The sequence below is a fragment of the Vipera ursinii genome, assembly GCF_947247035.1.
Source record: "Vipera ursinii genome assembly, chromosome: 7".
Lineage (NCBI taxonomy): Eukaryota > Metazoa > Chordata > Lepidosauria > Squamata > Viperidae > Vipera > Vipera ursinii.
In genome coordinates, this window is record NC_139521.1 from 49,524,007 (window position 1) to 49,537,077 (window position 13,071).

Genomic DNA, 13,071 nt, shown 5'->3' on the forward strand with positions numbered 1-13,071 from the left:
CATCTTCAAGTTCCTAAGGTTGGAAAACGCTGTTCTAAGGAGTGGTTAAAGAGTAAAAATAAGACACCCAAACACGCATTCTTGACCCGGGAAGTGTTGTCCGCAAACAAAAGAACTGTCCTCTTAAGACTTCCTCATAGCCCGTCGCAAACGCCAATGAGAGTGAAGAGTTTGCTTGCGCTTGCGTAAATGCTGCGCCGCCCTCCATCTCCCAGGCAGTCACGCAGGCGCAGCCTAATAGATTGCTAGCAGGTGGAAGTGGGGTGAACTTTGCGTGGATGTGACATTCGAGACGAGGTTGCGTCTTATGTAGTGTGTGCTTGTGTCCGTAAAGAGACTGCCTAAGATTCAGGTGCTTTGGTTGGAGTGTCGGGCAGTAGCGATCCTTGTTCCGTGTGAGTAAGGGAGAACAGACCTTCGTTTTCTTATGCTTGAGAAGGAAATAAATTTGGCGTAGGTCAAATGTACAGTATTAGGGGAACGCCACTTGGACTTTAATGCAGCATTCCTCGTCAGGTTGATTTTGGAATGGGTTCTCATATCTAGTGTTAAGTTACAATGCGTTTGCTCCTTTGTGGTTTACTATGATATGTGAATGCAGTTACTTGTGGGTTCGCACAGTTGTCTGACATAGTCTACGTATGTAGAAATCTCTCAAATATTTATCTCCAAAATAGAATTAAGCTGTGATGAGTGATGATGAACTGTAGCATTTATTTAAATTAAAATGTGAATATCAATTAAAAAGATTTTAGGATTAATTCATTCTGCAGTGTTTTCCTTATGCTCTTTAAAGGAATGCTCAAATCCTACTTTTTTTTCCAACTCGTTAGAATTGCAGTATTGACATCCAGGTTAGAAAAGAAATGTATGCCAGTATATAAATTTTAGTCTCTTTCTAGAACTGCATATTCAGTTGTAATTTTTTTAAAAAAATATGTGTATTTAGGTCTAGGGCTATGTAGCTAAGTTTCAAGTAATCTAATTTTATGTCTGAAGTTTAGTTATTAAATTTTACACCCTTAATGTATTCTGTAACATAACATTGTTACATGCTTGGTTAGTTGATAAATATTTACTTACATATTTACATATTACCTTTTCAATATTCATCATAACATGTGTTCAAATATATGTTCCATTGTTTCAGTGAATATCTTCTAAATAAGTATTTTAGACTACAATATTTTCTGATAGAGAATGCTTTGGGCTTACTGTGCCTTTATATGTAGTGTAATCTTGATTCATTATAGAAATTTAATTATCAAAAAACAGAGTATCTAAACATTATTTGGTTTTTACATTTCTGTTTCTGAGTTCTTCTAGATCAGGGGTGTCAAACTGCCGGCCTGTGGGCTAGTTTCATCATACTGAAGCCGCGCCCGCCCCATTGCCAGCAATGCAAGAAGAGTCGCGATACATCGCGACACGTCACGTGACGCTGCAAGTTTGACAGCCGTGTTCTAGATGTATGACTGCAACCATGTCTCTGATTTCCTAGACAGCATGGTCAAGCAGTATTGATGGCTGTGAATCTTGCAGTTTAAAGCCTGTGTATCTGGAAAGCATCAGAGTGTAGACCATTCATAAGAATATGCATGTGGAGCATAATCACACTGAACCCTAGTGACAAAGTACTGAAAATAGGACTGGTGAGGTAGCTAATTTTTCAATATAAGATTCAAATGAACAGGTATAGTGACATACAGTATTTTTAACAGAAGATATTGATCATTTTATATGTAGGTAATAATATAGAATTGTCCCAAAGGTGCTCTCTCAAAGGCAATGGAACTTGGTTTTTCCTTGAAAATAAATAAAAAAGTCAAGTTGTCTTTTGAAAAAGCACCTTTGGAACAACCATGACCTGGATGACTGAGAATCTCCATAGACAAATATAGAATTGTATTAATTTTCTTCTTTCTAAAGCCCTGTTTTAAACAAAATTTCAACTTAAATATTAACATTTTAGAAATCCATATTGTTTGGAAAATCCTCAGGCTGATTTTAAGGATTTCAAATCCAAGGATTGTGGTTTGATGAAGAGTATAAAAGCAGTTAGTGGAGACCTATGCTACAAAGAGACTTCCAGTGCTTGCCTTCTGGTTGAAGTAGAACTGCAGAGACTGAGGCTAAAGTTTACTCTTAATCATGAAAATTCAGATTAATCAACTGACTACTTCACAAAGTTGTGCTGGTGGTAGAATTAAGGGAAAAAATATCTTTTTCTTTTGTTACTAGGCTCTTTAAAACAGGCTTTCCTGGCTTGAAACAAGATGAATAAAACATCAACGTTGCTGCGGTTTCCTCTCTACCAGCTTCTTAAGAATGTTAGGAAGCCTTTCTGGAAAAATTTGTGCTGGAAATCTAGCAATGGATTTACTTTTCCATATGGCCAGCGAATTAATTCACCACAGTCCTTTTGTTCATGGAGGAGGATGTTTTCAAAGGAGTTGAAATCTGGGCTGGGGTGTCCAGCAGCAGCAGCAGAACAGCAAACACCTGGGCTCTCTGACAAGGAGCAAAGACTTCTAAACAAGCTGTACACTGGGCTGATCCAAGGACACAGGGCCTGCCTGGCAGAAGCCATTACTCTTGTAGAGTCAACACATAAGAGGAAAAAGGAAGTTGCCCAAGTTCTTCTTCAGAAGGTATTATCCCACCACCGCGAACAAGAACAGTTAAATAAAGGAAAGCCACTAGCCTTTAGAGTGGGTCAGTTTTTTCTTGTTTGTGCAGTTATTACTATTCTGATTCAAAGTATCCTTATTTGCCTATTGCTATGATAACAAGTTTACAAAGTTGATGATTATATGATGTAAGTTTGATACTAGTGAATTGCTGAAGTTGTGAAGTTTGCTCCTCAGACATTGCCTCTAGTAGCTAGGTAGAATGTCATCTCAACACATACTTTCAAATGCTTCTAAAATTGCTCCCTCTGAACTGTCTTCTTTCTCTGAAAGGAAGTCTGTTTGGGCCTGCATAGCTAACTGCTGACTGGTTTCCTTTAATTCCAGAAAACTTTGTTAGCATTTCTATAAAATATACTTCTACATGATACGTTTCTAGATAGAGGGGGAAAAATCACATCAGATTTATTTTGAAAATATGACTCCTTGACTTCAATCTGTGAATTCAGTTTTTATTTGTGGGATGGATTAGCTCATAGCTCCTGCTTTGCCATCTCTGGTGCCCTTCCACATTAAAACCTGGCAGCAAATTACCAAGCGACAACGGAAAGATGTTACTCTTTATTTTTAAGGTATGAAGAAAACTAAGTTGAGTATCCAGTAATGAAAAATCCAAAACAGTGAAAGGAAGAATAAAAGGCCAGCCCGTTCTTCCTCTGGTGGCTTTATTGCCTGCAGCCCTACCTTGCAACCCTTGACAATAATAATAACTCCCTTTTTATGACCCTTTAATCCCCATTCAGTGTAGAGTTGGGGGCGATTGGAAAAAAAATCGTAGGCTACACAAAGGATGCCAGATATACATAAATCGACAAATTATAAATAGATGTGTAATTTTGGAAAAAGCGTTTTGCTTAAAATGTTTTTGCCGAGCATTCTCGTCGAGAAGCTGACTGACTTGAAATTTTCCCCCGCCATCTGCGATTGGATTCAAGACTTTCTTAGGGATCGGTTACAAACAGTGAGGGTTGGCTCTGCTTTGTCCACCCCCCTGAAGCTTTGCACCGGCTCGCCACAGGGCTGCGTGCTTAGCCCCTACTTGTACTCTTTATACACTTATGATTGTGTATCGTCTGACCCATCCACTGCGATAATCAAGTTCGCAGATGATACAACTGGTGCGTCTTATTACAGGTGGGGATGAGACAGCATATAGCGCGGAGGTACAAAAACTATCCATATGGTGTAGTAACAACTTGCACCTAAACATCGGCAAGACGAAAGAGATGGTGTTAGACTTCCAGAGAAAAAAGGAGGAACCTGCCCCACTTTACATCGGGGAGGACTGTGTAGAGAGAGTTTCCTCCTTTAAATTTCTGGGAGTCTACCTCTGTGAAGATCTGACCTGGAAAGTTAACACAACCCAGGTGGCTAGAAAGGCCCAACAGAGGCTTCACTTTCTTAGGGTCTTGCGGAAGAACAGGGTAGAACAACAGCTAATGACCCTCTTTTACCGGTCTACTATAGAGAGCGTCCTCTCGTATGGTATTGTGGTTTGGTATGTTGGTCTGACAGCCGCAGACAGGAAAGTATTACAGAGGGTAGTGAGCACAGCACAAGACATTGTGGGCTGTTCCCTGACACCACTGGATGACATCGCCAGGGCTCATTGCCTTGGAAGAGTGAGGAAGATTCTCAGGGATGACTCACACCCTGGACGGTATCTCTTTACTCTCCTACCATCCGGTAGAAGATATAGGAATATAGCCAGCCGTACCAACAGGCTGAAAAATAGCTTTTATCCGTGGGCTGTTAGGCTTTTAAATGGGACATAATCTTATGCAGAATTGACTTGGGAGGCCGGTGTGTGGTGTAGTTGGTTCACATGGTGTGGTGGGATGGAGGGTTTGTTGTCACTGTGTGTTGGGGGGAGAGAGCATGGGGGGAGGCTCAGCTAATCTCAATGTACACATGTTGTACTTTGACAATAAAGGTTTATTATTATTATTATTGGTAGCAAATATGTTGCCTGCCTACCTGAAACGTATGTCTGCTCATTGTTTTCTAACCCAATGTGAATTCAAATAGATATTGATGTGTTGCTGCCATTTAGGATTATCTGGCCCTCCTGGTGCTGGAAAATCAACATTCATTGAATGTTTTGGGAAAATGCTGACTGAAAGAAGACACAAAGTATCTGTCCTGGCAGTAGATCCTTCCTCTAGTACTACCGGTGGTGAGTATGTTGGCAAAAGCACTATTTGTCTTTCATTCTCTTTATAATGAATATAGAATTTGTAAAAGGCAGTATGTATTTAATGGAGTAAATTTTAACAAAATCAGATAGTTCCATTATTTTTATTGAAATAATTATATTTTAAAAGTATATTTTAAAAGCTCAGTTGAAGTGTCTTTGCTGAAGATAGATACAACATTCTTCAACCATATTGTATTGGCTACTATTATTAATAAACATAAAAGGAATTGCATTAAGTTCTCTTCTGACATTACATGCTTTTCTGATAAAGTTCATTCAAGTATATTAATTAGGATAAGGTAGTGGAAAAATACTTAAAATTTAGTAGATATTTTTTCTGTATTGGTGAAAACAAATACATCTTGTCCAAGAACTTTTATCTGCAAGGGATTTACACAACAAGCTGCAAAAAGAAAAGAAAAAAAAATGTGTATTGTGACATCAAAAGACAAGCTCTACCCTTTTGTACTAGTGTGTAACATCATGATCAAAGTACAAAAGAGGTGGAGGTTGCAGCACAGTGTATGTTTTATTATTTTCTCCCTTCACAGATAGCCATATTATAGCTTAGTTGTTTTGGAATAATAAGCCTCTGTAGTTTTGGGCAAAAACCTATTTTATTTGAATGGCTGGTCTTTGTGTAATCCTTAAGGCTCACTCTTGGGTGATAAAACACGAATGCCTGAGTTGTCAAGAGATCTGAATGCTTATATCAGACCATCTCCAACCAGAGGAACATTGGGTGGCGTAACGCGGACTACAAATGAAGCCATTTTGCTGTGTGAAGGAGGAGGTTATGATATTGTTCTTGTCGAAACAGTAGGTAAGTGAAATACCTTGTCAGTTTTAGCTATCATGCTCTGTAACTCAAGGTGAGTAACCTATAGATAGTATGTATTCCTTCAACCATTTCTGTGGCCACTATAGTCTTCCAAATTACACCATAAAAATCAGCAAATAAAATAGATTTTTTTAAAAAAAATTTTTAAAAAAAACCCCATCAAATGTTCTTGTTGAAGTTCCACCTTTTTCCCCACTGTATGTGTCGTATGTCCCAACATAGTTCACATAGCAAAACTATCATGACATTCTGACACGTTTGTGTGGGTGTGTTTCAACTGGCTTGTAACAGTCTAGGGCTGATTTGAGCTTATAGGGAGTGACTGGCCCAGGGTCACCAGCTGCCTTCTTTGCCTTAAGAAGGACTTGAATCTGGATCTCCCCTCTTCTTGTCCAATACCGTAACCACCACAGCATATTGGCTGCCTTGGGGAGAGGGAGGGAGACTAATGTACATGGCATAATTATTAGTAAGGTTAGTTTATCTCATTTTTCAGTGTAATAACTACAGAATAAAAACATAGGCCCTTGACCAATATGCCTGCAGCCCTCAGAAATTGCAAAAATACAAGTGTGGCCAAAAATACTATCTATCTGTGCTGAAGTGGTTGAACAAGGAAGGTGTTCAAGTTTCTTGTGCAATTTAAATCAGCAACTCTATAGTAATATGCTATTAGAAGCAGGCACAAAGTACCAGTAGTTTTCCATCAGGATACTTTTCAGTCTCTTCAGGGAGAAGGTCTCTATATTTGCAATTTAAACGTTAAACCTTAACACTCTACTTCTGTTTTTCCGTTCTCAGGAGTGGGTCAGTCAGAGTTTGCAGTTGCTGATATGGTGGATATGTTTGTATTGCTGCTGCCACCAGCAGGAGGTGATGAGTTACAGGTACTGACGTTGCATCTGATGAAAATCTTAAGTTGAACAACCCCCAGGTTTTCTCAGCCTTAGCAACGTTAAGTCATGTGGACTTCAACTCTCAGAATCCCATGCTGGCTGGGAAATTCTGAGAGTTGAAGTCCACACATTTTAAAGTGCCAAGGTTGAGAAATCCTGGTCTAACCTGTAAGAGCTATTTGGTAATGGCTCAGATCAAGCTGGTTTACCAGAAATGATAAGCAAAATATAGCGGTCAGTTTTACCAAGTCTTGCTAGTTTTAAATGAGGAATTTGTCATTTTCACCATTGTGCTTTCCTCAGGAGTAGTAGAACTTTTAAGTGGGCAATTGTTCATTATTTATAATGATAATAATTTTGTTAGGTTTTTAATTCTATATGCCCTGAAAACAATGCCTTTAATAATAAATGGTCCTTTTATATATGTTTAATTCTTGGTTTTACATAATTTAATTTGAATTACTCAAATATTGCTTGATTCCAGGCGACCCTAGGTGGCTCACAGTGTAATAATAAAATACAGAATAGGTAATTGGAAAGAAAGAAAAAAACAAGAATAAGATCAAAAATAAAAAAGGAGTACAGTAGTATGCTTTTAAATAGTGGTTAGCATATTAAACAGTTCTGAACAGTTTTCTGTACTTCATATTTTTATTAATATATTGTTCTGACACCTGCTTAAATAGATAATCTAAAATATTTGAAATAAATATACCATGTGAGGATTAGCAGCACTAATTCTGATTTTTAGAAATGCATCTGAGTTATTTAAGTGCAGAACAAGCTTTATCTATATTCAGTTCTGATACAGTTTTCAAAGGGTAAGATTAGTTTTTCTTTTGAAATCTTGTAAATGAGAATATGCAATATGTTTTTATGTATTTGATAAACCATTTCACAATTTGCATTTCCCTTCCAAGAGGTAAGACATTAATTAAACTAATTAAAAAGAAATTAATTTCTTTTAAAACTCTATATAAAAATGAAGAGTTCCTGGTGCTGGTGATGACCTATAAAGCCCTAAATGGCATGGCTCCGGATTATCTTAGGGAGCACCTGCTGCCAGCATCAATTTCCCATCGTCCTGTGCGCTCCCATAGGGAGGGCCTCCTTAGGGTGCCGCCAGTCAGTGAGTGCCGGCGGGTGATCCCCAGGGGAAGGGCGTTCTCTGTGGGTGCGCCTGCCCTATGGAATGATCTGCCTGTGGATCTCGGGACTGCCCCTGACCTTCGTTTGTTTCGCCGGGACCTAAAAACCTGGTTATTTGATTTATCTGGCCTGGACTGAGGGGTTTTAGATTTTTAACTTTGGGGGCTATTAATTGTTATTTAATTTTATTTTAACTCTATTTTAACTTATATTGTTTTTTAACTTTGCCCTGTAAACTGCCCTGAGTCCTTCAGGAATAGGGCGGTATATAAAACCAATCAAATAAATAAATAAATAAAAGTATTTTCTGGTTACTAAGTCTCATTTTTATTTTTCAGGGTATCAAACGAGGTATCATTGAGATGGCAGATCTTGTTGTTATAACCAAAGCAGATGGAGACCTCATTGTGCCAGCACGGAGGATTCAAGCAGAATACGTTAGTGCTTTAAAATTGCTTCATAAGCGCTCAAAAATTTGGAGACCAAAGGTTAGTACATTAAAATAATTTAGAAAATATATAAATAATTGCAAGTATTTATATTTGTCCTTTGATATACTTTTCAAATGTGACAATTTGTATACTGTCTATCTCTCCCAAGGAAGTTCATAATAAAACTAAAATAACCCAAATGTTATTTGTCCCATGGGAAATTAATTATTTTAACTATTTTATGCTTGAGAGAAGTGTTAAGTTGGGACATACACATCTGCATATAAAAGTTTTTATCCTGAGAATGTCATTTATCTGTATACTTCTAACAGCAACTTTCTCTTAATATAAAAAATTATTTAAACTCTTGGTGTGTATATTTTAGTATATCTAATTGCAATAATGTCTTTTTTTCCAAAATGTTTTAACTGTCTGTAATGTTAGCTTTTATATTAAACTCTTAAGACTATGCAAAACTATAAAATGTATACATGTAAAACTATAAAATAGGCAAACTTAAAATCAGGAGCAATAACAGACCAAATAAAGGAACAACATGTCAGTTTCTAAAAAGTCAGATTAAATAAGGCATGGGAACAAACAAACTGAATTTCAAGGATTTTATTAATTTATATTGTAGTTCTAGATATACTTATTAAAATGAATCTGAGACATATGTATTTATTAGATTTTCATCTAACCTTTGTTACTTTATAAGTAACAAGGCAGCAAACATACATAATATTCCACCTATATGGTGGGCTAAAGCCAAAAGAGGATGAGTATATAAAATTGCAGTTATAAGACAGTAATTGTATAACCCAAGTGGGGCTTGCCTTGAAAAATCAACATCTTGAATTAAACCTGGATATAAAGGGACGCGGTGGCTCAGTGGGTTAGGACGCTGAGCTTGTCGATCGGAAGGTCGGCAGTTTGGCGGGTCGAATCCCGAGTGCCGCGTAACAGAGTGAGCGCCTGTTACTCGTCCCAGCTTCTGCCAACCTAGCAGTTCGAAAGCACGTAAAAATGCAAGTAGAAAAATAGGGACCACTACGGTGGGAAGGTAACAGCGTTCCGTGCGCCTTTGGCGTCTAGTCATGCCGGCCACATGACCACAGAGACGTCCCCGGACAAGCGCTGGCTCTTCGGCTTTGAAACGGAGATGAGCACCGGCCCCTTGAGTTGGAAACGACTAGCACACATGTGTGGGGGAACCTTTACCTTTACCTTTTATAAATGGAGAAGATGTATCAGTTATTGTATTAACATTACATATTTTAGATATGTTTTTAAAGGTGCCAATTTTTTTTGAAGCCGAACCATTTCTAATTCAGTGTGTCCTATTTTGACTAGCACTGATGATATGACTAGCACTGATGCTGTTACCTAGTTTGGGTAATGAAACGTCTGCAAGAAAACAAGCAAGCTCAGAGAGCACTGAGGAATCCCTATGTTAATCCTGAGCTACAAACATTCCCCTTTGTTAGTGTTCTGAAATGGCTTCCTTAAACACTTCCAAACTGCTCAAAACAACCCACTTTAAATTTAAAATAATGGACTGAATTCCAGACTCAGGACAAAGTTTCCAGTTCCACAATTTAATTCTAAATGTTTTGTACAGCCCTGATATTTAGTATGAATTGTTGTTTGGTTAGTATTGCACTCTGTGGCTAAGTGAAATTTTTAATAAACAATTGCCCCTTCATAGCATTAATTTGGATCGGGAAAATTCTCTCCACGTCATCTCCAAAGGTGATGACATTGCTTGGTAAGTAGGGTTATCTTCTCAATCTCATAGGTAATGCGCATCTCTGCCAAAACCGGAGAAGGCATTTCGGATGTATGGGATAAGATGACAGAATTCCAAGAGCTCGTGCTTACAAGTGGTGAGTTGCTTGCCAAACGCAGGAGGCAGCAAAAAGTGTGGATGTGGAATGTAATCCAAGAAAGCATGCTGGACCATTTCCGGCATCACTCAGAAGTGAAGGATCAAATTCCTCTCCTGGAAGACAAGGTTGTTGATGGGATCCTATCTCCTGGGCTAGCTGCAGACCTACTGCTCAGGGCTTTTAAAGAGAAATCCTGATTTTCTGTATATGACCTGATAAGAAATAAATGATAAATGTACAGCATTTTAAAAAAAAAAGTTTGAACCATGAACTTCTTTATTATCAAATTTGTACCTGTACATTTCCAGCAATGCCTGCCTTGATTTGCAACAATAATTAACAATAAAAACGTATACCACAATATTAAAAAGACTATTGTTGCCGGTTATAAAGCGGCCCAGAGAAAGGAAATGCCAGGTTATAAAAATAAGCTTTCAAATTGCCATGGAAGTGTGCAGAAATGCAAAGGCCATTAATCAGAGAGAGACTTTGATAGCATTGCAGCTCCCACAGATTAGATCTTGGACCCAGCTGATTTCTGTTGGGCCTCCTTCCTGACCATCACCCCATAGGCCTTAGTTGATGAGTGGAGCTCCTTGTTTATAATGTAGGATAGATAGACAAGTCCTGAATTGTGAGGGGATTTCTGTGTTACAATAATCACTCTGAATTTGATTTGGTGAACAGCTTTTAGCCCTTGGTGTCACTGGCTTCAATAAGGAATACCTATCAAAAGCCTGACCACTGCATTCTGTATCTACTACAGCTTCCAAGTTCCTTTCAGAGGCTTCCCATGTGAGGTAACCATCGTATGGATCACAGTGTTTGGTCAGTACTATTCAAGAAACAGTGAAAGTGATAAATTTGCTTCAGTTGATAGAAGGCATCGCTCACCATCACAGTCACTGGTCTTTTCTGTCCCTGAATTAGCCTACCTAAACAGATAACAATTTACAATATTAAAAATATTTATCTTTTGGTATTTTAATGTTTTAATGCTGTAAGCCACTCAGAGTGGTTTTGATACAAGATAGGCAGCAAATAATTAAAATAAATGTGAATATATACTAGGCCAGCATATTTAGATACATTTATAGGAGAGTGGTAATTACTGTATGTTAGTGCAAAAATGAGGAATTGCAGTTTCAGTTTCTATTTAATCTGCAGAGAATCCTAGCTATATATAAAGACGCATTATATATGGAATTGAACTGACTTGTATATGAGTCCTTCACAAATTTTATTTCTACAGCATCACTAAATTACTGGATGTTAAAGATGGTTGAAATCTTTACCAATGCAACATTAAAAAAATTGCAATTGCCACATTACTGTACAACTGAACCAGACCAAAAGCGTCTTGGTCATGACATCTTGTACATATAAATTGATGAAGCATTATTACCTATGCATCACGGTGATCTCAATCCATGGAGTTGCACATACTGTATGCTTCATACAGATGTTTGCCATATCAAACTCTGTACGCAGAATTATTTCTGACAGCGGGAAGGCACATATTTTATTTGACATTAGGGTCTCCATCTTCTGCAAGAATTCAAGAGGTCACATAGATCATGACAGGCTTAAGAACAGAAGACATGAATATGATCAGTTTATATATGATATATGTGTGCTGGTCCTCATTCATACAATCCTAGTGGGGCTATGTGTAATATACTTGAAATACTAGTGGATAAGTTTCAGGACAGCAATTGAGGCTAATTTAAAACCAAACCTAATGATACAAATATATGGAAAAGGATCCACAGAGATATCAGGAACACTTTAAATCTCACAACACTACTTTCTGAATTGCCTTTAGTAGATTCTTTAGTCTGATTTTTTTTTCTGTACAGATTTAGCAGCTTGAGAGAACTACCACACTTTGGCAGCAGTATTGTTACCGTTGCTCATATTAGGAAGTTTCTCCCTGTATATCTAATCTACACTGCTCCTTTGTAACGAATTCCTTCCTGTAATACAAGTTGAGTGGCCTTTAATATGCATAGCCCTCCTGCATATCGCTTCCTTTCTCTGTATTGCTGCCATCTACTCAGCTGCTCTTTCTAAATGGTTATGCAGTTATGCAGTGGCTGTTGATTTTGACATATCTCCCCTGAATTAGGAAATAGATAAGGAGGTTGTGGTGGAGAGAGATAGAGGGGAGAAAAGAAGGTGGAAATACCCCATAAACAGTATTTTTATAAAAATCTGGTTAAATATGAAGGCATACCGAACTAAATGAAGATCAGCGCAGGAAAGAGGGCAGCTCCACAGGGGTTAGGGATGTCCTCAAACCCTTCTAGTCAGAAGTCCATTGACAACATGCTACAAAGGGAAAGGTCAAACTCCCTTAAAGATCTACAAGCACTTTTGCAAAATATGCAAGAAGCTATGACTAGGAACCATGAAGAGATGAAAAAAGAGATGAAGAAAGAGATAGGCCAAGTGAGAAATGATACTGGTGAGCTCTAGGAAAAAATACAAGCGATTGACGGTAAATTTGAGGTGATTCAACAACAATTAATAAAAAATGAGCAAAGATTACAGGAAATGGAAGTAAGAATGGAGAAGGAGAAGAAAGTAGAGGAATTAAGTGAAACTTTAATCTGGGCAAACAGAGAGCTCGAAACAACAGTGATCTTGGAAGTGGAGAAAGCTGCCCACTATCTGTGCTTTCAAAATGTTAAGGAAAAAAAAGGTAAAGATTTGTCAGACATGATGGCGGACTTAATGGCGAAAGCATTAGGCATAGGAAAAGATGAAATGTTGGAAATAGATGAGATGTATAGGGTCTAAACTAATTATGCGAGGAGACATAATCTTCCAAAAGAAGTACATGTGAGATTGGTTAAAAAATCGACCCGGGATGAACTACTATATAGATCAAGAGAGGAGCCGCTAGATTATGGAGGACAATGAATAACAATTCTCAAACAAATACCTAAAAGAATGAGAGACTTGAGACGAGGCTA

General features: G+C 37.9%; 1 protein-coding gene across 4 annotated transcripts; it reads left to right on the forward strand.

Moving 5' to 3' along the window:
* Nucleotides 1–208: 208 nt before the first annotated feature.
* On the forward strand, nt 209–11,189 carry MMAA (metabolism of cobalamin associated A). 4 transcript variants are annotated; one of them, XM_083367787.1, is made up of 8 exons: nt 239–395; nt 2,242–2,715; nt 4,744–4,866; nt 5,540–5,710; nt 6,530–6,615; nt 8,112–8,261; nt 10,003–10,090; nt 10,860–11,189. In XM_083367787.1, exons 2-8 carry the CDS (start codon nt 2,277–2,279, stop codon nt 10,895–10,897), a joined length of 1,095 nt encoding a protein of 364 aa, XP_083223913.1. In that variant the 5' UTR covers nt 239–395; nt 2,242–2,276; the 3' UTR covers nt 10,898–11,189. The 4 variants fall into 4 exon arrangements, with proteins under 4 accessions (XP_083223911.1, XP_083223913.1, XP_083223910.1 ...); XM_083367785.1 differs by lacking the exon at nt 10,860–11,189 and having other exon boundaries at nt 209–309; nt 10,003–10,448; XM_083367784.1 differs by lacking the exon at nt 10,860–11,189 and having other exon boundaries at nt 10,003–10,448.
* The last annotated feature ends 1,882 nt before the right edge of the window (nt 11,190–13,071 follow it).

Excerpts from the sequence above, each read along its gene's own strand:
- MMAA (XM_083367785.1), top strand. The coding sequence starts at position 2,277 with ATGAATAAAACATCAACGTTGCTGCGGTTTCCTCTCTACCAGCTTCTT. Across the intron at positions 4,867-5,539 it reads TTCCTCTAGTACTACCGGTG|GCTCACTCTTGGGTGATAAA; the intron begins GTGAGTATGTTG and ends GTAATCCTTAAG. Across the intron at positions 6,616-8,111 it reads CAGGAGGTGATGAGTTACAG|GGTATCAAACGAGGTATCAT; the intron begins GTACTGACGTTG and ends TTTATTTTTCAG.